We start from the raw sequence: 23,849 nt of genomic DNA, 5'->3' as shown, positions 1-23,849 counted from the left end.
GGATAGATAAGTTTGAGACACAGATGCAAATACTCCAAGGAGACGAAGTGAATCTACACGAAAACGGTGGACATAGCAGCGACACTATTTCCGCATACGAAATATTTATGAATTAAAGCCAGTGGCAATAAATTATTTTAAATGGAGGTTTTTGATTTTTAAGTTTTCTTTTTTTCATCGCGGTTTAATAAAACACTTACTTAATTTTAATATATTTGAAGAAATCAATTGAGAAAAACAAAAAAAAAGACTAATGTTTTTCTAATGTTACCCGAGAATTTACATAAATTAAAAAATTACCGAATATAATAATGTATATACCTTGGTTATATACCACTAGTCCAAATGGCTATGCAGAACTTAATGTACGCTTCCTGGCTTTATTTACCTACTGCTTGTGTGTACTTATTTCCGCAATCTCATGTCCAAAAAAACCTTTGTACTGAAGTGAAGATTCGGCCCCTTGCACAGATGTTTTCTGCCGACCACAGATTGTTAAACTACGACCACGGACAGCTAAAAAAACGTGATGACGACGTTGGTCTACTTTTTTTCACAGACTTTTTGCATTCAGTTAACAGATGAATCCTATACATTCGGGGCAATTTTTATGTAAATAAAAATTATTAAAATCGATATGTATTTGATGTCTGTTGATAAAGGGTTGCTAGATATAATATCTATATCCATTTATCCATCCTTTACTTTTATAAATGTTGTATAACTTTGACAGGTTTATAACGCAGTTAACAATAATATCAATAGAACTTATGCAGAACTTGTGGACTAATAATATATTCTTGGGCATTAAATATTGCAGGATTTAAATAATATTTGTTCTATGATCACAGGTTGTTTGTTGGTGGCAGTGGCACGCACTGGCAGTGGCAACCCAAGCAAGATGAGCTGTCAAAAAAATTGCGGCTTTGCAAGCGTGTGGCGTGTTTTAATAAAAAATCTTTGAATTACTTTCATAATGAACTGTTTGCAAAATGTGATTATTTATTGTGTATTTTAAACAGTAAAGATCATATTTGTAGACTCATTGGTAGGAGTCTTAATGTGCATATCTGCAAAAATGGTGTCGAGCAGCAGTACTAGGGTGATCCAAGTCACCAACATCGCTCCTCAGGCGACCAAGGACCAAATGCAAACTCTGTTTGGTTACCTGGGGAAGATAGACGACATCAGGTTGTATCCCACAATACGGGACGTATCGTGTCCCGTGCAGTCCCGTATATGTTACGTGAAATACTACGACTCGGCAACGGTGACGGTCGCGCAGCACATGACCAACACGGTGTTCATCGACCGCGCGCTGATCGTCATACCCATGCAGTCGGGTGAGATCCCCGACGAGCACAAGGCGCTGGAGATGTCCAGCAACGGCACGCTGGTGCCGGGCCTCAACAATGTGGAGCCGCGGCTCCCGGCGCACGTCGTCAACTCGCTGGAGGGCGTCCCGCCGAGCCAAGTCATCCAGACGTACGATCCTAAGCTGGCGGCGCTGGGGCTGCCGCCCTATCCCCCCCTCCCTGCCGCGTACGACTCTCGCAAGATTGAAGAGATCAGGCGGACGCTGCTGCTCATAGACGTGGGTGCCCTGACGTATCAGCAAATAATAGACCACTTTTGCCAAGCGGGTGAAGTCAACTATTTGCGTTTCTGTGACAGAGATGTAGACCAACTGAAGTATGCCCTCATCGAGATGACCGAACAAGAGGGTGTTTTAAAAGCGCTCCAGCTGAACGGAACCACTATAGCGGGACAGATCATTCTGGTAAATACGCCCTACTACTATTGCAATAGGTATCACAATCATATTTTGAGAAAATTCCAAGTCTCACTTAAAAATGACATTATAAACTGAGATTGTTTATAATAGACATATGTAATGTGTTTTTATTTTTTCAAGCGATGTAATGAAACTCCTCTTCTCTGGCTGAGCCGGCCGCTGCTGAGCTGCATTGTTGTTTCACCGTAGTTGTCTTGCTTAATTGAGCGGGCAGGAGTCTACGTTGATAACCAAATATTTCAGCTCTTATTTAAATTCTATAGATATTTTTATCATACTGTATATATTGCAGCGTATTCCCATTTGATCATTAAATTTCTCTAAAACTATCTAGCTGTAAGCTTAGGTTAAGTATCTTGTAAACACATGTCTACATAAGTAGGAATCTAGAATGTTACAGACGCCTACACCCCAGAGACTCCCGTTTGTAAGGGCATCATCTGCATCTGCATTTGTATAAACAGTTGCAGAGATAAAATATTGTGTAAGTAGTAACTTGTGAGTTCATCAAATTGTGAAAGCCCGCTGCAGACTACTCTACATTGTCCAGGCCGATGCTAGCACCAAACAACCCATGAACCGGCTGTGTTACTAAGGGCTTGTTTCTAGAGAAGCGACATCATATGCATCGTACAGTCAATGTTGACTAAAGAATTATATTGCTGAAATCTCTGCTGCAGAAAATGTGTTGATGCAGCAAGTCTTCAGAAAAGGTGGTGTCTACGTGTCTGCAGATCCTACACAGGTTCCAGAGCAGCTATGCAGTAGCGGCTGAAATACTCCACGGCGCATCCATTGAAGAAGAGTTGTCACTCAAACAACTGTGCATATTTTGTCGCATCTCTATAAATAAGCTCTCTATTTATTAAAAAATGTAGTACAGGTCATATTCATCAGAGACATCTGTACATACATATCTGTAATGCTCCTTTATCAAAATTATAAAATTTATTTGGAATTTTGACTATTACAAAATTTCTCATTACAATTTTACTTTATATAGAAAATCTAAAATCCTGGTTTACATAATAATTAATTATGTATAAAATTTTGTAAAAATCTTTTCATATATTTTTCGTATAGTTTGTCTATATTTTGGAATTCTTTTTATCTTTGGATGTAGTGGTAGGTTACCACAGACAATTATTGATAGTAGACAAACAGCATGTTCAGTTATCACATTAAAAAAAAAATCTAAGAAACAAGCCTTTAGTACACATAAATTAGTTGACTTGACTGTTGTCTTACTACTACATAAAGTCTGAACTTAATAATCCAGAATAGATTGGCTATACCTATAATTTTCTGAAATACCAGGTTTCTATAAAATTGATTTTCTATTGTAGTGGAATGCACTTTATGTGATCAGATTTTATCAGTCTTATCACATACAGCATGTAGGTATTTTATATTACTTAAAATGATAGCAAACTTTGAAACAACAATTTGGCATTGATGTTCTCTTTAGAATCATGCCTTGACAGTTTTTAAAATAACTCATGTGCATAAAGGATTGTTCCCTTTTTGTCCTATGAATAAAATCATAATCACACTATTATACAAATGTGTGTATTGATAATACTTACTACTTGTGATAGACTATGTCTAAAATAATACTCCTCCATTAATTTAAAAAATCATCTATATGACAGAATTTTAAATATTCTTTACAAAATCTTTAGTTCTATACAGAGTAATTACCAGATTCTTTGATATGGGAACTTGTACATCATATATATTAAATTTAATCCAATAAGTCTCCAATATTCCCAACTTTTTGACAAAGGATTGCTTTACTTTTTGACGAGGGATTTTTTGTCTATGGAATATACTTCATTCTCTTTGGTCAATTATGACTAGTTTTTTATGAACTTTCCAATATAATTTTAAAGCTAATTAGAAAAGTAACACTGTCCAGGCATGATTCTTACCCATTAACAATTATTACTTGGTAAATGTAACAGTAATTCATTGTACCAATTTCGATGCAGGTCCACCATGCCACGCAAGCAATATGTAAGCCTCAGACTAAGAGCAATGAAGCGGCGCAGAGGGAGATAGAGGAGGCCATGTGCAGGGTCAAGGAGGCACAGAACCTCATCTCGGCTGCTATTGATCCTGTCATTGGAATGTTGTCTAAGGACAAGAGGAGGTAATTCAACAAAACTTGTAATGACTTTTTGTGTATAGGTTTACACATATTTTAGTTCCATTGATTTACTGTATGGGTGCCGGGTCCATTGTGACAGAGAGAAAAACACCAAGCAACACCTGGGACTTGCAACCACAGGTGTAGGGTTAAGGATAATATGTCAACTCATCTTCTCTGCTCGTGTTGTTTTCCCAGGTCACCCAAAGAGTTTGTAAAGTTGACACATAATTTCATGTTTGCTTATTCCATTGCTGTGAAATAGGTTTCGCATCTACTTCAATGGAAATTGGGTATTATTTTAAGAATAATGAAGAATTTCATTCCTTTTAATTTTTTTTATTGCTGTCAAAAATATTTGCTGCTGCTGCCGTATTTGTTTTTTTTTCTTATTTTTAAAATGTACATTATTTCTTATATTTAAAATGTACATACAAAAATTATTAAGGGCTTTTTAAAAATAGTCACATTTTTAAAAAAGCCCTTATTAATTTTTGATTATAATATTTTTTTAAATGTATTTACCTGGCACGTCAATTTACTCATTGTACTTGTGTATTGTATGTCTATTGTCTATTCCTACAAGTCCATTCATACAATCTTCTGCATTTTCAGTTACAGTGTAACGACACATCTTTTGCTTCATAGACTTACAAGCACAACGTAAGAGTGTGTTGAGATGTCAGGTAAAAATGATGTACATATAATATAACATCTGTTTCGAGAACCAGGTCCCGCTCCCGCTCCCGGCGCCGCTCCCGCTCCCGCTCGCGCCGCTCTCGCTCGCGACACCGCGGCAAGAGGTCGCGTTCGCGCTCGCGACACCGCTCTCGGCGCTCGCGCTCCCGACACAGACATCGCACCAGGTGAGTCCCAAATACCAACATACATATAGATAGTTCAACTCCCGATGCCACGGACAACGCAGCAGGTGAGTGACTTGAAGTCCTAGGTAGTATGAAGTAAGATATCTAGGAGTTATGAAAAAGACTGAGCAAAACGTCTTTCTTCCGAGAAAATATTAGCCTGGAATCGGGAATTCAGTGGAAGAAATTAAGAGCTTAGGGTTGCAAAAGATGGAGGTTATTCTGAATTGACAACTGAAAGTGATAATTACAAGGTCACACCATCAAAATCCACCAAGGTTGTCCAGTTCATTACTCTATGTATAAAAAACGGTTTTTTCTGTTCAAAAAATATAGACTCATTATTATTTCATATTTTACTAAACATTGATTCAGATATTCATTATTTTTTTTTACAAACATTAATGATTTAATTTAAATTGCAGATCTCGTTCTCGTCACCGTAGCTCCCGTCGGTCCCGCTCCCGGTCGCGCCACCGCAGCTCGCGCTCCAAACGCGACCGCTCGCGCGACCGAGACCGCGACAAGAAAGACAAGAAAGATTCCGGTGACAAGGACAAACGAGATAAGGACCGAGACAAGGATAAAGATAAGGACAAAGAAAAGTCAAAGTCACCACCCAAAGAAGTTGAAAAGGAAGAACGCGAAGAAGTGTTACCCGATAAACCTGAACAGGAGCTCAATGGGACGAGCCTGGAGGTTAAATCCAAAGCGTCTTCTCCAGTCGATGATAAAGAAAGAGATTTAGACAAAGAGAAAGAAAAAGAAAAGGAGAAGGATGTTAAGGAAAAGGAAAAATCGCCCGCGAGGAAAAAGGATCGATCTCGTTCTAGAGATCGTAAGCGCGATCGCTCTCGTTCCAAGCGCAGATCGCGGTCTCGGTCGCGAAGGAAACGATCGCGGTCGCGCCGCAGGTCTCGCTCGAAGGACAGGAAGAGGACGCGCTCTCGCGACAGAAAGCGATCGAGGTCGCGCGACCGAAAACGTTCCCGTTCGAGAGATAGAAAGAGGTCCAGGTCGAGAGACAGGAAGCGGACTCGTTCGAGGGACAGGAAACGTTCTCGGTCGCGCGACCGGAAACGCTCGCGCTCGCACAGCCGACGCTCCAAGAGTCGCTCTCACAGGGACTCCAAAACGCCTCACGAGCGGAAGTCGCGAGACCGCTCCCCCCATCTCCCCGTCGTTTTGGAGGAGAAAAACACCTCCTTGCTAGACAATAAGCCCATTGACATTGCCGATGAAAAGAACTCGCCAGACAATATGGACATTTCTAATTCACCATAAAAAAATATTCAGTTTTAATTTTTAATTTGTAAATGGGATTTATTAATTAATGAAATAATTGTTGTATTTAAAGTTCTTTTTTTATACTGTCCCCCGTGTAGTTTTACGTGTCGATCATGTCTCGTTTAGTTTTAATAGTGATATGTTCTGAATTGGTTGATACTAGATAAGTTAAGTGTAATAAAGTAACTGAATCTAATTAATCGTTTAATTTTAACTATTTACCGAAAGACGAAGACGAAGATCATGACTAATGCTTATGTACCGCTCCACCCAGTTATTGTTGAGAACCCTGCGCTCGAAATTCGTCTGAAATTCCTCAGTGCTTGAAGACGAAAGTCTTCGAACAGTGCGTGTTGCCAGTGGTGACCTACGGATCTGAGACTTGGTTGCCGACTATGGGCCTTATTAGAAGGCTCAAAGTCACTTAGCGGACGATGGAGCGAGCTATGCTTGGAGTCTCTCTGCGTAATCGAATCAAAAATTAAGAGATCCGCAGACGAACCAAAGTCACTGACATAGCTCAGCGAGTCGCGAAGCAGAAGTGACAATGGGCAGGCCACATAGTTCAAAGAGCCGATAGACGTTGGGGTCCCAAGGTGCTGAAATGGCGACCCCGGGAAAGCGCAGTGTTGGTCGACCTCACACTAGGTGGACCGAGGATATCAGTCCAGTGATATCTGATGTGATCACTGGATGCAGGCGGCTCGAGACCGTTGTGCTTGGAGGTCCATGCAAGAAGCCTATGTCCAGCAGATGACCGGACCGATGGCTTAACGTGTTCACCGAGGCAGGGGGGTGACATCACCAACATAATTTTTTTGTAATATATTTACTATATTTTATTTATGTCACCAATATCAATATTCCCATTCTTTTCCAACTAGTCTGGAAAGACTGTTAGGAGTGGAGACGACAATAGTCCAGCGGGCGGGAATCGAACCACAACCACGTGATGAGTCCGGCCACTTTACCGTTGAGCTATTGAGGCTCATAGACTTCTTCCTTCTGGGCCGTTTTACGATGGGTCCTTCGGTGAAGACCTCGTTGGACTTACTCCATTCAGCGGAGCTCGCTCCAGAAACTTAGCAGGCCGCCCAGGTCGCCGGAGGCTCATGGACTAAGAGTTAACTACTAATTGCTCAGGTGTTGCTATGGTTACCTACTCACACACCCGAAAATATGTTGCTGCGCATACACCGACAAGGTACCACCAAGCGATTTACCGTTCCTGTACGATGTAGTGTAGAAACCGAAAGAGGTGTGGATTTTCATCCTCCTAACAATTTAGCCCGCTTCCATCTTAGAGTGTATCCTCACTTACCATCAAGTGAGATTGTACCTAGTAAACAATAAAAAAAAGTGTGGTGTGGTGAAGAGATGATTGGGGCAAACAGATGGAACTAATGAATTTCCATCTATGTTTTACGGAACCCTTTAAAATAATATTTTGAAATATGTTGTGATTCATGTTTCCAACAAACAAACAGTACTTACCTAAATCTAGGTACGCGTACATACACTTCAGTCTTCAAAGTAATTGCTTTGAAGAGTATGTAGGTGTGAACTAGCATACGCCGGCGACTTGCGACCGAGTTGAATTAAGTTATTTAACCTATCTACTTCAAAAATCGAGGAGAGGAACGACTACTTATAAATGTTTGAGACAGAGCTACGGTTTTTATACCAAATATATCGCTGACTGATCATTCACATCTGTGTCGCAGGCACCGCCGTCTTAAACTAGATTGGGGCCCTTGGGCACACAAGAATTTGGGACTATTTTGGAAAGTAAAAAGCGAATTATACTAACATTTCTTTAATAAGTATGACCATTTATATAAAGTCTTTAATGGTATTAGAATGCTGCTGATTTTTTGGTTACGATTTGGAGGATATTGGTATTGTCAGTCCTTGGAGGCCCCCTGAGACAGGGCCCCGTGTGCCCCTAATGGTAAAGACGGTATTTGTCGCAGGTCAGCGTTATTAATGTAGAATTTAGGGATGTACCTAAAGCCCCTGTAGCCAAGTGGCACGTCGATTCTCTTGCTACGATCGCAAACGCTTCGAAAACTAGAAAAATGTATGGGAATGACAGATCTTGATCACGTGACCTGTCGATAGCAAATGTCATTCCCATACATCTTTCTACTTTTCGAAGCGTTAACGACCGTAGAAAGTAATCGATGTGCCACTTGGTACGCGACTGGAATGACGTCAACGTGTTGCTATTGTTACTCGCCGTATGTCGCTAACACTCGAAAATGCGTTGCTGCGCATAGTTCAATTTTTAGACCGCGTACTTTATTATACCGTGACCGGAGCAAGTACCTACCTAAGTAGGTATAGTAACTACTATAAAATTAATTGGGTACCTACAACCATCGATATAAATCGTTGGATGGGCCCCTCCGTACTAAAGAATGCACAATTTTATGTCATTACCCAAAGACTTGCACGCACATCTTATCTTAGTATGTAACAAGCGCATGCTGTGAGTGGACGTGGACTTAAAAAATATTTACCTTTTTTTTATTTTAGTCCTTTCGTGTTCATTTTGGAAATGTAATAACACAAGCCACAACTTGAATAAAGATATATGTGTTACGAGTGATGACGTACTCAATGTACGAAACCAATGACAATTCCGCGACGCTTTGAGGCCCATCTAACGATCTACGATCGATGCCTACAACGAACAAACAAACATCATTATTTTATTATTAGATATTCCTTATCAATTATTGTTGCATAATATTATGCAACTAATTACAACATAATATGCAATTCCAACATAAATTGTCGTCACATAGATCTGTGCCATTCATTCCAACCATAGTGCTCCTACTTGAGACATCTATGAGTGCAAAGTTCTGTAGAAGACATCATGGCTGTTACCATCGTGCTGAAATTACGAAAGGACTTGCTTCAACAAGGTGAGGATAACCAAGAAAAAGTTTTTACTGTTGATTTAAGTCCTAATAACCAAGAAACTCGTAATGCTGGTCAATCTTTGCCAACACCCAATTCTCAATTTGAATATTTACAAGTGAATCCACAAAGTGAAGGACATTTGGCAGACGTAAGGTCTAGAAATAAACAGAGAAGTAGAACTCGGTGTCATTCTAGAGGAAGATCTCGAGGTCGTTCCAGGGGAAACTCCCGCAGCCGTTCTAGAGGAAGATCTCGAGGGCATTCCAGGGGCAAGTCCCGCGGCCGTTCTAGAGGAAGATCTGGTGGGCATTCTAGAAGAAGATCTCGTGGGCATTCTAGAGGAAGATCTCGAGGTCGTTCCAGGGGAAACTCCCGCAGCCGTTCTAGAGGACGATCTCGAGGGCATTCCAGGGGCAAATCCCGCGGCCGTTCTAGAGGAAGATCTCGTGGGCATTCTAGAAGAAGATCTCGAGGACATTCCAGAGGAAGATCTCGCGGACATTCTAGGGGAAGATCTCGCGGAAATTCTAGAAGAAGGTCTCGTGGTCATTCTAGAGGGAAATCAAGAGGTCATTCGAGAGAAAGATCTCGTGGCCATTGCAGGGGCAATAGGCATGCGGAAGATCGATCCCGAGGGCATTCCAGAGGTCACTCTAGAGAAAGGTACCATGACCTTAGTGGATGTAACCAACATAAGAATGGCTGCAATGGAAATAATAACGCGGCGTGTGTTCCAAACCAGCCTTCTGCAGAAAATCCGTCGATTTATCTTGGCTAAACAACGAATACACAGAATATATCTACGAAACGAACCTTAAATAAAATATATCTACGAAATGAAAAATTAGAACTTAGAGTAGTGATATTATGATGGTTTTAATATACTTAATTGAATTATAGTAGATAGGTAAATTAAAATATAAAAAAAATAACAGAAAAAGGGAAATAAAAGGATATTTGTTTCGATTTAATGAAAATAAAAAATGTTTAAAGTTAAGTGATATTAGTAGGATACTCTAAACTAAAAACTAATTAAGATTAAGTTTTAATTTGTAGTTACTGATAAGTATATTATAATATAGACAGCTTTTAAAACAATATAATATTACGTATTATTTTGTAAATGTAATGCAATAATGTCCTTGATCGATACAACTGTCTATGATTGTTATCAGTAATTCAATATCACTTAACTGCATTGTGTTATTACCGTAAAATTGCATAACTTTTGTATATTCTACTTCAACAACAATGCTTATTTACCCGATTGTGTTAGAAATAGTTGATATAAATGTACGTATTGTATATTTTATGAATTTAGTTTCAAATGTAAGTTATCGAGACGCACAGAAGTGCGTCAGTCAAATAAAGAGCGACCTTTACACCAGAGGTTCCCAAACTGTTTTTTCTCATAGACCACTTTCTAATTTAACTGGTTCCGGTGGACCTCCTACAAATTTTCTATCCAAAACTCGAATTAAAAAGTGATTAGAAATATATGGAAATAAAAATTAAAAATTAACAGCCACCACGATATAACAGTTTTAAAAAAAATTGTGGGAATTTATTACTTACTTAGTTCGTTAATTAATTGATTGTGCTGTGAGTGGATGTTAAAAAGTAAAATTTCAAAAAGTTAATTCAGACATCTTGAATTTTTTATATCTACTAACAGTACAAAGAAGCAATCAATTCACATATTATTTTATTTAGAAAACTCTTCAATCGGTCTGAAACCAGAAAAAATTTCGCAGACCCCCACCGAGTCTTTCGTAGACCTCTGGAGGTCCACCTAGAGCACTTTGGGAATCAATGCTTTACACGAACCATTTGAGGCTTGTTGTCTAATAACTCGATATCTATTTTAACATGTAACCTTTGCATATAATGATTCCAGGAGAGTCTATGGATAGCAGTTGTCCAATTCGAGTTAGGAAGCTCGGGACATAGAATTAAACTGAACGATTTGAAGGACATAATCGACGAAGCTTATTACGAATCGTGGCTACTGGAATCGTCGAGAAGATGGCTCCAGAAGGATGAGATGCCATATCCTGGGTACTGCAGAGCGCCTGGCAGCGCTAAATGTTCCCCAGTTTTATGCAACTGTGATACACTGACCGAGATTTGGAAGAAAATAAAGGAAAACAAACTCGCATTTCTAAACTAGGTATACCTATTATTGTAAAATTATAATAAAATACATACCTACATATAATTATAACAATGCATCTTTATTTTTCAACACACCGATTTGTCTTTAATTTGATCTCGAAAGGGGTTAAAATAATTAAAGTTCCTCCCCCCTAGCCAAGTGGCACGACGATTCTCTTTCTACGATCGCTAACGCTTCGAAAACAAGAAAAATGTATAATAATGACAGATCTTGATCACGTGACTTGCAAATGTGATTCCCATACATCTTTCTAGTTGTCGAAGCGTTAGCGATCGTAGAAAGAGAATCGACGTGCCATTTGGCTAGAAGGGCAGGATTTTATGTTATATAAAGTTTAACAGGTTTCTACCTAGTACAAGGGCCCTTGCAACTTGTATGGTAATACTGTATGTAGGTCATGAATAATAAAAAAATACAACCGACTTCAAAACCTAAAAACGTACCCACTAAACTAAAAAGTGAAAAATAACATCATAATATGTTCTACCTTTTATTTTTATTTTATTTATTTATTTATTAAGCACAAGGTAGCTACCGTAAACCGTTAAGGAGTTCCCTTAATTGACCTTGGTCTTCATCATCAGACCCCTAATAACAGACACAACTCATATAGGTAGAAAGTTCTCAGCAATACGCATTAATCAAGGCCAAACACAACTTAGTTACTGTAAACTGTTAAGGAGTTCCCTTAATTGTCCTTGGTCTTCATCACCAAACCCCTAAATGACAGTCACAACCTATCTATGTGGAAAGTTCTCATTAATACAAATTAATCAAGCCCAAGCACAAGGTAACTGCTGTAAATCGCCGAGGAGTTCCCTCGTCTGTTTTATGGCGCCATCATCAGATCGACTTTAAACCTTCATGAAATTATAGTGCTTAAAAGTACTAAATGGAAAAGTATACGAACACACTAGACACCCATATAATTTTCGAAAGTTCCCCTCAATTTCTCCAGGATTCCACCATCAGATCTTGACATGATGGCAATGGGACCAAATGGGGGCTATACCGTTTCAAACAAAAAAAGAATTTTTGAAATCGGTCCAGGCGTCTTTGAGTAATCGGTGTACATACATAAAAAAAAAAAAAAAAAACGTCCAAGTTTCATTCACCTTGGACAGAATCTATACGAAAGTTCATCAAAATCAGTTCAGTTGTTTACCCGTGAAAATGTAACAAACAGAAAGACAAACTTTCGCTTTTATAATATTTGTATGTTTTATCACAGTAACAATAAAAATAATATTAAATAAGATAAAATTCTAAAAAGCTGCTTATTTAGGAATACGAGTGTGCTTGTAGGTACAAATTTAGCAAAAAAAACGATTATTTTTCGAGCATAATTAAATTTATTTTCATTTCAGTAATGTCTAGTTATAAACTTAACAATAATTTGTCATACATTAATTCATTAAGCGAAGGCCACAGCGCGGTATAAACGGAGTAATTTAATTTTGATTCCAACCATAACATAATGGCATATTTTATTTACTTTATCCAATCTAAACTATTTTTACGCAATACGACCATTATGTTAATTTTCGGATAATGTACCTAATATTGCCAAAAGCTTCATATTCGTACCTTGGCCCACGAACTGCGAAGACGCCGTGTCGCTATTGATTGTGTTGCCAGTGGTCTAAGACGCGTTATTTTCTGAGATTTTCTACAAGTTAGCCCTTGACTACAATCTCACCTGATGGTAAGTGATGATGCAATCTAAGATGGAAGCAGGCTAACTTGTTTGGAGTAGGATGAAATCCACAATTTTTTCGGTTTCTACACGACATCGTACCGGAACGCTAAATCGCTTGGCGGTACGTCTATGTCGGTAGGGTGGTAACTAGCCACGGCCGAAGCCTCCCACCAGCCAGACCTGCACAAATTAAGAAATCCTCAATCGGCCCAGCCGGGGTTCAAACCCAGGACCTCCGTCTTCTAAATCCACCGCGCATACCACTGCGCCACGGAGGCCGTCAATTGCGTGCCACGCAATGATAACATTATACTATAGATCGGTTACGTCCCTACAAAATCACCGCAAAAAGTGATCCGAATCCGGCTACAAAACTGAGCGCACACATGCACAATTTTGTATTTAATTCCATCATTTATTTATGTATATATAGTTTTTACACTTCCTGAACACACAACTCGACATTGTTAACCACAATTAACAACGAGTTGTGTATAAATGCCCCCTTTCGAGCGTCTCATTTTTAATGCGCTAGTAACTCATATAACAGTATTTAACATAATTGATTATAGGTATCACCGGTTACACAGCGGCGTAGTACCATATTTCGAAGACTTCATAAAGATTGCATCCGACTATATCGTAATACGGTGCTGTGACGTCCCCTTACCCACTGAAACTGCCATCTTTTTTACAATAATTACATACACTGAACTTATGTCTATTTCGGTTACAAACATACAATACAAAAGGTTAAAATATAATTTTTTTATATCATTACTGGTTATAATCAATCTATTCTGGGAAGTCCCATTGGCTTTGGATGTAGGGGTAAGGTGTACTGAATGTTTGTAGCGTATCCACAGTAATATTAACTTGGAATGGAATAGTTGGTCCATAGGCGTATATAGCGGGTGGGCCGGGCCCACCCTAGGATACTGGGCTACCTATTGGAAATTCTATGATGGACGCCGAAATACTAATAATTTTACACAAAATATAATTATAAATATTAAATAATAACCATTACAACTTATAATAAAGAAAAACCTATAATAAACTATGAAAAATATTATATAAATTTTGAAAGATATAAGACAATTTGTGATACCTACCATAGACACAAAGAAAAAATAATAAAATAAGTCGAGTCATTTCAGAGGTTTGCGTCCACAAATATTGTTAACGTATTATATTGTTAATTATATTGAGTGTTAACTCTGGTCATTGATATGTAGTCCCACCCCAGGATACAATCCTAGATACGCCAATGAGTTGATCTGCTATTTACACACAAACACTTGGTCTGTAATTTATGGTAAGCCAAACTAATTTCCCGTAATACATTGACTATAGTCTATATCTGTAAACTACCTATTTCTTATTGAACTACAAATGAGACGGAATATAAAACAGAAATACGTCACGTTTTAAACTTTTTTTTTAAACCATAACTTATAGATAAGTTTTATTATAAATAATGTGAATGATTCTGATCACAATAAAAAACCTTATGAGTAGATACATTAATTGCTGCATATAACTGGTTAATGAGTTCTAATTAATGTGATATGCTAATAATAAAACTGACGATTTTTCTTTTTTTTATTAATTTAAAAATGTAAAGAATACACTACTAAAATGTATCTTTTAATTTCATTTATTTCTGCATATCGTCTCCAAAGAGTAAAAAAATCTTTTGTAGGTTTGGGTGTACTCTTCTATAATAAGAACCCCAAGACTGTGATGGACCTGCCAATGCATAGCTTTAAGCAATGTGTTAAAAAACATTTACTTAGTCGAGGGTACTACAACATTGATGAGTTCCTTAATGATAAAGATGCTTGGAGGCCGTTGTATCAGCTTCCACCTTCACACAGGAAGTAAAACTATAAGAAATGTAAACAGTAATTGTTATCAATTGTAAATTATAGACTTTTTCAAAAGAGCAACTGTTGAGTTTCTTGCCAGTATCTTCTCAGCAGAACCTGCCTTCCGAACCGGTGATAGAATCTTTACAAATAGTCAACTGACGTGTCAAAAGTGCTTGTAAACTGAGCCTACTTGAAATAAATGATTTTTGATTTGATTTGATTTGATTCATTTAATAAAATTCGAGTTTGATTTGAGCTCATGCCTTGATATACAAATTAAGAATTAAAAACAATAGTAATTAAATATGGTGTTATAATATACAATAATTATACTACTCATGCACCTCTGAAACAGTAACATATCGTCACATATCGATACAGTCGTACCTTTTTTAACCGCCTTCAAAAAAAGACGGTTCTTCATTCACCGTTAGTTTATTTTTTTAATGTTTGTGTTTAAAATATTTTTTTAATGTCCTAATTTTTTTTTCTTTCTCATTCTATGCACAGCCAATAAAGCAAAATAACGTAACCTAATAAAACTGTTTCCATATTTTTTAATTCTTTACAAGTCAGCATTTGACTAAAATCTAACCCGATGGTAAGTTATGCAATCTAAGCCTACCTAATACGTACCTATGAGTATGTGTAGAAGGGCTGACATATCAGATTTTATAAAAGGTCTGACCACCACATGCCCTCGCTGTATCTAAGGAAGCACCGTCTAAGGTCCTACACTACCAGTATGTCGTGCATGGCGTAAAGCCACGTCCACCGACGCGCGAGCGACTCGAAGCGAGCGCGGTCTCGTACGTACATGTCTCCTAACTCCGGCTCCATACATACCTGATAAACAATAATAATAATATATTATATATAAATAACAATCCAGGATTATATATAAATAAAACAGGACCTGCTTCGCTAACCGTTACCCCTCTCGCAAATATAAAAAATCAATGATCTAACGCGTTTATAAAACTGTTGCTATAGAATCGATGTTTCATTGTTGTAATCGTAAAGAGTTTACTAAAAATGCCGATTTGTGAAGTTGAATGGCCTTTTTTGTTGGAGGATTTGGGTGCGAAACAGGTCCATAGTCTAAATAGTCAAAGATCATCACGGACAGGACTGTTACGAATAAGCCTGACGTCGTCGTGCTTGGTCAAGGGTATTTTTTTTTGTAGTTATCTTGATCTGGTTCACAAGGTTACCGCCATATGGCATGTGGTGTCCACTGAAATCATCCCAATCGCTATATATGCCAATGGTTTGATCCCAGTTAGCCTCGCTCATCATCTGGTGTTTCGGCGGCCTTATCTCTAAAGCGATATCTTTAGGCAACCGTTATAAAGGCAACAACAATATTGAGAAGTGAGAAAGTAGATTTTATACAAGGGGCTAAAAGTACCCATTAGAAATGGATTACAATGGCACTATCATTGGTCATTATCTATACTAATATTGTAAAAAGGTACGGTTTGTGGTATCATAGCCTATAGGGGGGTAATATCTAGATATACTTGATAAAAAAAAATAGCACTATACTAAAGCCATACCTACTCGATGCACTGTTTACCAACAAACAAATTAGAAATTGAAAGTAGACCACCTGTCATGACAGAAGTAAAATTTCTTTCAGAAATAAAATAATACATGAAAGAGAAACTTGAAAATTAGTAGCAGTTAAAAGCGCCATCTCTCGTGTCGGACTTGCTTTTAACTACAAGTTCCTGCTACTTAGTTCACAACTACTATACGGCGTTAAGGACTAAACGGATTCGGCGACGGGCTAACTGGTTATTGTTTAGCAGTATCACTACAGGTGACGCTTTTTAAACCTAATAGTATGACATTTCGATTACGATTTTCGGAACGCATTCACCAGCTGGTTCCCAAGTCGAACATGCGTAAAAATTTACATGAGCTACTGATGGTGACTCACTGGTGTGTCTTCTTAAACTTAATAGTATGACATTTCGATTACGATTTTCGTAACCCATTCACCAGCTGATACCCAAGTCGAACATGCGTAAAGATTTACATGAGCTACTGATGGTGACTCATCGGTGTGTCTTCTTAAACTTAATAGTATGACATTTCGATTACGATTTTCGTAACGCATTCACCAGCTGGTACCCAAGTCAAGCATTCCTAAAGATTTACATGAGTTGATGGTGGCTCACCGTTGTGTAGGGGTCGGTGAGCAGGCTCTGTATGGAGATGAGCACCTTGTTGATGGTGAGGGCCAGCGACCAGTTGTGGTGCACGGAGTCGATGCCCACGTCGCCGTGCCGCGACACGTTGGGGTGCAGGATGCGCGTCAGGAAGCGCACCACGGGCGGGCTCATGGGGTACCTTGCACACAGTCATGAACATTTAGACACAGTACACAGCACAGAACAGCTAACGCTTTTAGCAATAGAAGTAGCAAGGGGGCGTGCCCCAGTACACCCGGGTGTGCGGAACATCGCAAGCGTGTCCGCGCATGTATTAGCAGTCTTGTTTTGTTCTGTGACAAAAGGAATAAATAATATTCAACTCTAAAGTAAGGGTGACATATTTCATTTTTTAACTAAATATTAAACAGCCATTTAAGCCACACCCCTGGGTACGCTGCGCTGGGTCCAATACAAAGAATTGGCATTTTATAAATCTAGTTACCTCTTATATCTGTGGTACACAGTATGGGTCATCTCCTCTCGATCTAGAGGATCAATTCGAGGGTACAGGTCCCAAGAGTTACCCTTACTCGGAAAAGTGCGAAATATCTCCACATATTCGTATCGTAATTATCGGACGCATCGCATTAAACGGATTTTCAATTATATGGCAGATTCGTGCGGTCTGGGGTAAGCACCTCCAACTTTTTAGTTTAGTAAATATCACGTGTCTCAAACGGTGAAGGAAAACATCGTGAGGAAATCTGCACACCATATAATTTTCTTGATTCTATGCGAGTGTGAAGTCTGCCAATCCGCATTGGGCCAGCGTGGTGGACTATTGGCCTGACCCCTCTCATCCTGAGAGGAGACTCGAGCTCAACAGTGAGCCGAATATGGGTTGATAATGATGGCGATAACATCGAAGATTACGTATTACGAAGTTGGGCTAATATGATGGCAATGATATCGATGATTACGTACTATGCAGATGGATTAATATAACGCTGACTCACGAGTAGGGCACCTGCAGGTAGAGGTAGAAGACGCCGCCCTCGTAGGGCGAGCCCACGGGCCCGGTGACGCTTGCCTGCCAGTGGAAGCCCTTCGTGTCCAGCGGAGTCGCTGCTATGCCCTCCGGCGGGTCGTTGCGGAGCATCTGATACATGATACATCTTAGATATTAATAATAAATAATAAAGTCTTTATTTATTTCATAAAAATTAGTTATACAATTTTTTAATTGATTTTTTTTTCTTTTTATATTACGTTTGTATGAATCCCATTGTCTTGGGTATAGGCCTCCTCCAGCAGTTTCCACTTTCCTCTGTCCCGTCCTGACCTCATCCAATCCCTACCACCCACTTGAGCTATGTCATCTGTCCAGCGCTTCTGAGGTCTGCCAACTCTCCTTTTACCTAGTGGACCCTGCCATTCAGTGACGGTAAGTGTCCACCTGTCGTCTTTCAACCGCGATACATGTCCTCCCATCTTAGATATTATCATATTTCAAATATTGAGACTGTGTGGTCACGCTCGTACACTCATCATCATCATCATATCAGCCGATGGAGTCCACTGCAGGACATAGGCCTTTTGTGGGGACTTCCAAACATCACGATACTGAGCCACCTGCATCCAGCAAATCCCTGTAACTCGCTTGATGTTATCAGTCTACCTGGTGCGGGGTCAACCAATATTCTAGCACTTTGGGACCCCAACATCCATCAGCTCTTCGAACAGTGTGCCCCGCCCAATGCCACTTCAGCTTTGCAACTCGTTGAGCTATGTCGTGACTTTGGTTCTTCTGCTAATCTCCTCATTTCTTGCGCAGAGATACTTCTAACATAGAGAGGATTTCTAGCAAAATCTCTCTATAACTTGCTTAAAGATCTTGGCCTCTCTAGAAGTGCAGCTAGTTCTATATTAGAACGAGTATCCAACGCTGCTCTAATAGTATATAATCAAATTTGGCTAGGCAGGGAGAAACACGAGCAGAGAACGGGGAATGTTGATCAATCGTCAAGGAATTCCTTAACCCTACATCCTGTAGTCACAAGTTCAGGACTCTGCTCGGAGTTTTTCTCTCTACCACGCGATGGACCCGGCACCCGCACGGTAAATCCATGGAATGCTAAGATATTCGTCTCAATTCCATCGCTCGTACACTAGTAGAGAAAAAATTACAAGACCCCTCTTTTGCTTCGGAGGAACGGAAGAATTACTTCTGCAATGAATCCTAATGAGACTCTGAAGACTATAATATAATAGTGTAAGCAAGCTTACACTTTTCAGTGCATTTTGCATGTAAGAAGTGAGCCAGAGCTTCCAGCACTAACCTTGAGCTCGATCCTGAGTCGGTTCCGTCGCCACGCGTTCTCGTCGCCCGGCGGCTGCGCCAGCACGCCCATCTGCACCAGGCAGTTGCGGCAGAAGCACGACTCCACCAGTGACTGGTACGTCTGTATGAGGATTACAATAATGCCATTATATGTATACAAATAATAATTGTCTGAGCTAGAGAGATGGCCCACCTGATGGTAAGTGGAAAATATAAACAGAGCAACACATCGCATAACATGCGGCTTTCAAATTGGCGGTCAGTTTCCTCTATCCTGAGGTTGTCTGTAATTACACCAGCAAACATGCCCTATGCTATAAATTTCAGACAGATGCGACTTAATAATTTAAATGACTTAGCTAGTCACAGATGAAACATCACCACGCATACCCCGTAAATAATTCGCGACAGGTCGGCCAGTAGCGGTACCTTGTGCCAGTCGATGTTGGAGAGCAGCGGGCGGAAGAGCGGCCAGCGGCGCGCGGTGAACACGGCCCAGCGCGGCGGCGGCACGCGCGCCGTCACCAGCCGCCGCCAGCGCACGCACACACACGCGCATGCGCACAGCGAGAGATCGTCCAGGTAGCGGAAAATGCACAGCAGCACTGCAAACAGGACAGTGCTCTTTTATATGATCTGGGTAATATTAAAATAATACCTCAGAGTAAAGTTACCTATACCATTTGACTAGTTGACACAACATAATAATGTCATGATCTACATGATTGCAATGATACTCTTGAAAATGTAGGCATGATAGTTATAGCAGAAACACCTATAGTAATAAACATCTTTTAATGTATAAGTTAAATCACAAGGTGGTCTTTATGTTCTGTTATTAATTTATTAATCTAAATATTACTATAAAACACAAGAATGGATAAGTCTACAAGCTCCATACCTTCAGATGGTAACTGTTCTACAAGCCCTGGCGCAAGATTATCAGGTAACCGCGGACTTGATAGTGCTTGGAGTGATCTAGCCAGACTGGGAGGTTGCGGCGGAGGTCCTTGGCCAACCAGGTCCTCAATACCCTCCCTGGGGGCAGAAGAGGGGCCAGAAACACTGCCGCCACTGCCGCTCCCACTGGCACCAGGTCCAGAGTTGCTTGTGCGACTTGTCTCATCTTCTGGGCTTGTTTCGCTGTCCAAGGAATTCTATAAAATTAATAAAAATTCATAAAATATGTATGCATGTATGTAATTCATGTGTATGTGTCTGTGTAATGAAATTGAAAGTGCAACCTTCCTAGATATAACTTAAGACTAAGTCAGGAAGACTAAGACTTTACTTTTCTAAAGTGCTTGTATAAAAGCCTATATAAATGAATGTGTGGGCAAACTTTCAAAGTAAGCTACAACAATGACTCAACGCAACAAAAATGGTCATACGGAAACCAAAAAAACACTCCAAAGGGTGCGTCCCACATGCTAATTTTCCCACATCCCAAACAAGATATTTATATAAGTTAAAAGGATTTTAAGCTTATTGCATATGTGTATATTGCTTATCCAATTATTGTATAATACAATATCAGACAATAATTGGATAACTGTGATACAGTATATTGAAATTAAGTTTATTGTTTATTTATAACATTTAAAGTATCTATTGATATTTTAAAATTGTATTTTGGCCTGTGTTAGGTCTTTACAAAATTTACAGCATTTCATCAAAATTAGTACAACACTAGCTCACACCTCACGGTTTCACTCGTGTGGTTACTGTTTCTGTAGGAATATGGGGATAAGATATAGCATATAGCCTTCCTCAATAAATGGGCTATCTAACACTGGAAGAATTTATAATATTAGTATAGATTTTGCTATACTATGTATACATAGTGAAACAAGAGTGAAGACCATTGCGTCAGTAACAGGCATTATCACCTCACAAGTGTGTTAGATATAATGTATTAAAAATAACTTTTATAAAGTAAATTTGGCTGCTTCAATACTTACTCTACACCACCAAGCTGGCAAAGGACAGGCCTTGTTGAACTTCCTCTCAGCACTATAATTCAGATCAGACGGTTCATCATTCCCCGAGTCTCCATCATCAGTTTTTTCGCTACTGAAGTATGAACTTGGCAGGTAAGATGGGAAATCGGGAAACAAGAATGTGTGACAGGTCACACAGACAGGCTCTCCAAAGTTTGGTCCATAGTAGCCATTGCATACATAGCAACTGGAATTCTGCAAAGTATAAGAAGACTAGCTGACGCCGCGCGGTTTTACCCACGTGGTTCCATTCCCGTGGGAATACGGGGATAATATATAGCCTATAGCCTTCCACGATAAATGGACTATGTAACACTGAAAGAATTTTTTTAATCGGACCAGTAGTTCCTGAGATTAGTGTGTTCAATCAAACAAACTCTTCAGCTTTATAATATTAGTATATAATAATGCATGCTGAAACTCCAAGCATAGCTCCCTCCATTGACCGCTGAGTGAATCAGAAATGAGGAGATCTGCAGACGAACAAACAAATAACAGATTTTGCAACAGAACAAATATACAATGTTAGCAGTTTAAATACTGCCTGTGCAAGTCATCTCATTGTAGGGCATAAAATATGCAATATAACATGGGCTATCATCTCATTCCACTACTGGGTAGTAGGTATCAATAAAATTATCATCACAGCTGTTCAATCAATCTGTATGACTTTTATTGAATGCCTGTTGCTATACATAGGACATAACTAGCAATATAAACCCTCATTTTTAATTTCTTTGTTGGTAAACACTGCACATCGAGTATGGCTTTAATATAGAAAATTAAGAAACATTTTAGAAACCAAATTTAGACAGACTTGCAAATCTGACATATAGATATAGAGTACAATTTCTCAATAGTTTCTGAGCTGCTTACACAAATAGCACAAAATACAACAATTTTCTTTTTTAACTGTCTCATTACTTACATTGAATTCAAAGTCTCTTGGTTGATTCAACGGCGTTCCCGGAGGGAGCTGGTCGCCGTTGTCTTCTAATTTTTTAATGAAATTCAGAAATTCGGGCCCTATCAGCGACATTTTTATTTTTAATAACAATAACAACAAAACATATTGAAAATATTTTGAAAGAACTGGATTGAAACGAACCAAATCTATTCCTTAAAAATTGAATTATTATTAATAATATTATATTGTTATTCGAATTGACATTTGACATCTATGACATTGACATTTGACCATATTTTATAAATCGGTACTTCGGTTCGGAAGTGCAAATGGAATTATCATAATGCGTTTGAGATAGTAGCTAAGACTAATCACATAAGGGCCTGCCTCGCTGGGAGCTACTTTTCTGTCAAAGTATATGATCAATGATCTAATGCAACTATAAAAGCTGTCAATAAAGAGCTGTTATCGTCTTCGTTGCTTAAAGAGCTCCGTAAAAATGCCTTTATGTCCAATTGAATGGTATAAAAAACTGTCAAGTTTAGTATAAAATATATACCACTAAGCTCGTTTTTCTCATAAATTGACAGACAATTTTGTTCTTGACTGGTCTTTATATAATAATTAGTCTGAGAGTTGTGGGATGATCTCGAAATCTACTGAACCGACTTTAAAAATTATTTCACTAAAAAAAGCATTAACGTAATTAAGTAACGTTCTTTGTGAGTTTCATAGGCTATATTTAATTTTAAATGCAGACTTAAATAACATAGATTAAATAATACGATAATTGAAGAGAAAGAAGATACTTTTCTTAGCCGTTTGTAATCTATTTGCATGAGATACAGTTATGTCAACGGCAACCATCAAACATCGTGAATATATAATCTGTAGATACCTAAACTATAATCAACATTGCCAATTTTTGAGGAATTCCTCAAATTCGGGGAATTTCAACTGACTAACAGAAAGGATTTAGAAAAGCGCGGTAAAGTTATTTCTTTACCTGCACTACCCTATTAAACATTTCTTATTGATTCTGCATCTGCATCTTTATTTGCATGTACCCATCAAATGGAAAATAATGCTTTGGACATTTTATCGTAAGTAGGTGAAACTATATCCAATTAAATTAACTATTATATTGAATTTTTTAAACAAGATAAATTAAATCCATAGTTTGTGTAAACCAAATATGTATGACACTATCGCGTGGTTATTATTACCGTTATTGTTATCAACCCTGAATCGGCTCACTGCTTAGCTCAAGTGCTCTCAGAATGAGAGGGGTCAGGCCAATAGTCCACCACGCTGGCCCATTGCGGATTGGCAAACTTCACACTCGCAGTTAATGAAGAAAATTCTCTGGTATGCAGCTTTCCTCACGATGTTTTCCTTCACCGTTTATGACACGTGATATTTAATTTTTTAAAATGCACACAACTGAAAAGTTGGAGGTGCATGTCCCAGACCGGATTCGAACCCATACTCTCCGGAATCTTATCCACTGGGCTATCTCGGCTCTTCTCGCGTGGGTTACTCCCTAATTTGAAAACCAATTTCAACTCTTACATATTTCTTTTCTTTTTTATTTGGGGGACTTTACTTTTAGTGGATTAGTGGGGAATTTTATAAATGAGTTATGGCAACGCTGCTGAAAAT

General features: G+C 38.9%; 3 protein-coding genes across 4 annotated transcripts; 2 read left to right on the top strand and 1 right to left on the bottom strand.

Annotated features, from left to right (window-relative positions):
* The first annotated feature begins 891 nt into the window (after positions 1 to 891).
* On the top strand, positions 892 to 6,293 carry LOC112058007 (probable splicing factor, arginine/serine-rich 7). Of its 2 annotated transcripts, none has more exons than XM_024098650.2 (4): positions 892 to 1,780; positions 3,787 to 3,947; positions 4,670 to 4,810; positions 5,236 to 6,293. In XM_024098650.2, exons 1-4 carry the CDS (start codon positions 1,061 to 1,063, stop codon positions 6,092 to 6,094), a joined length of 1,881 nt encoding a protein of 626 aa, XP_023954418.2. In that variant the 5' UTR covers positions 892 to 1,060; the 3' UTR covers positions 6,095 to 6,293. The 2 variants fall into 2 exon arrangements, with proteins under 2 accessions (XP_023954418.2, XP_023954420.2); XM_024098652.2 differs by having other exon boundaries at positions 893 to 1,780; positions 4,676 to 4,810.
* Positions 6,294 to 8,588: 2,295 nt separating this feature from the next.
* LOC128199202 (serine/arginine-rich splicing factor 4-like) lies at positions 8,589 to 10,442 on the top strand. Its single transcript, XM_052887644.1, has one exon. The coding sequence runs from the start codon at positions 8,982 to 8,984 to the stop codon at positions 9,804 to 9,806; it is 825 nt and encodes a 274-aa protein (XP_052743604.1). The 5' UTR covers positions 8,589 to 8,981; the 3' UTR covers positions 9,807 to 10,442.
* Positions 10,443 to 12,533: 2,091 nt separating this feature from the next.
* Positions 12,534 to 22,456, bottom strand: LOC112058006 (uncharacterized). The gene is made up of 8 exons (XM_024098649.2): positions 22,209 to 22,456; positions 21,242 to 21,475; positions 20,182 to 20,437; positions 19,710 to 19,885; positions 19,279 to 19,401; positions 17,956 to 18,098; positions 16,964 to 17,135; positions 12,534 to 15,623 (listed from the first exon to the last, which is right to left on the bottom strand). The coding sequence occupies exons 1-8, from the start codon at positions 22,317 to 22,319 to the stop codon at positions 15,510 to 15,512; spliced, it is 1,329 nt and encodes a 442-aa protein (XP_023954417.1). The 5' UTR covers positions 22,320 to 22,456; the 3' UTR covers positions 12,534 to 15,509.
* Positions 22,457 to 23,849: the final 1,393 nt, after the last annotated feature.

This window comes from Bicyclus anynana, chromosome 20, assembly GCF_947172395.1.
Source record: "Bicyclus anynana chromosome 20, ilBicAnyn1.1, whole genome shotgun sequence".
In the NCBI taxonomy this organism is placed as follows: Eukaryota; Metazoa; Arthropoda; class Insecta; order Lepidoptera; family Nymphalidae; genus Bicyclus; species Bicyclus anynana.
The sequence above is the reverse complement of the archived record's forward strand: the minus strand, read 5'-3'. Positions and strand labels throughout refer to the sequence as shown.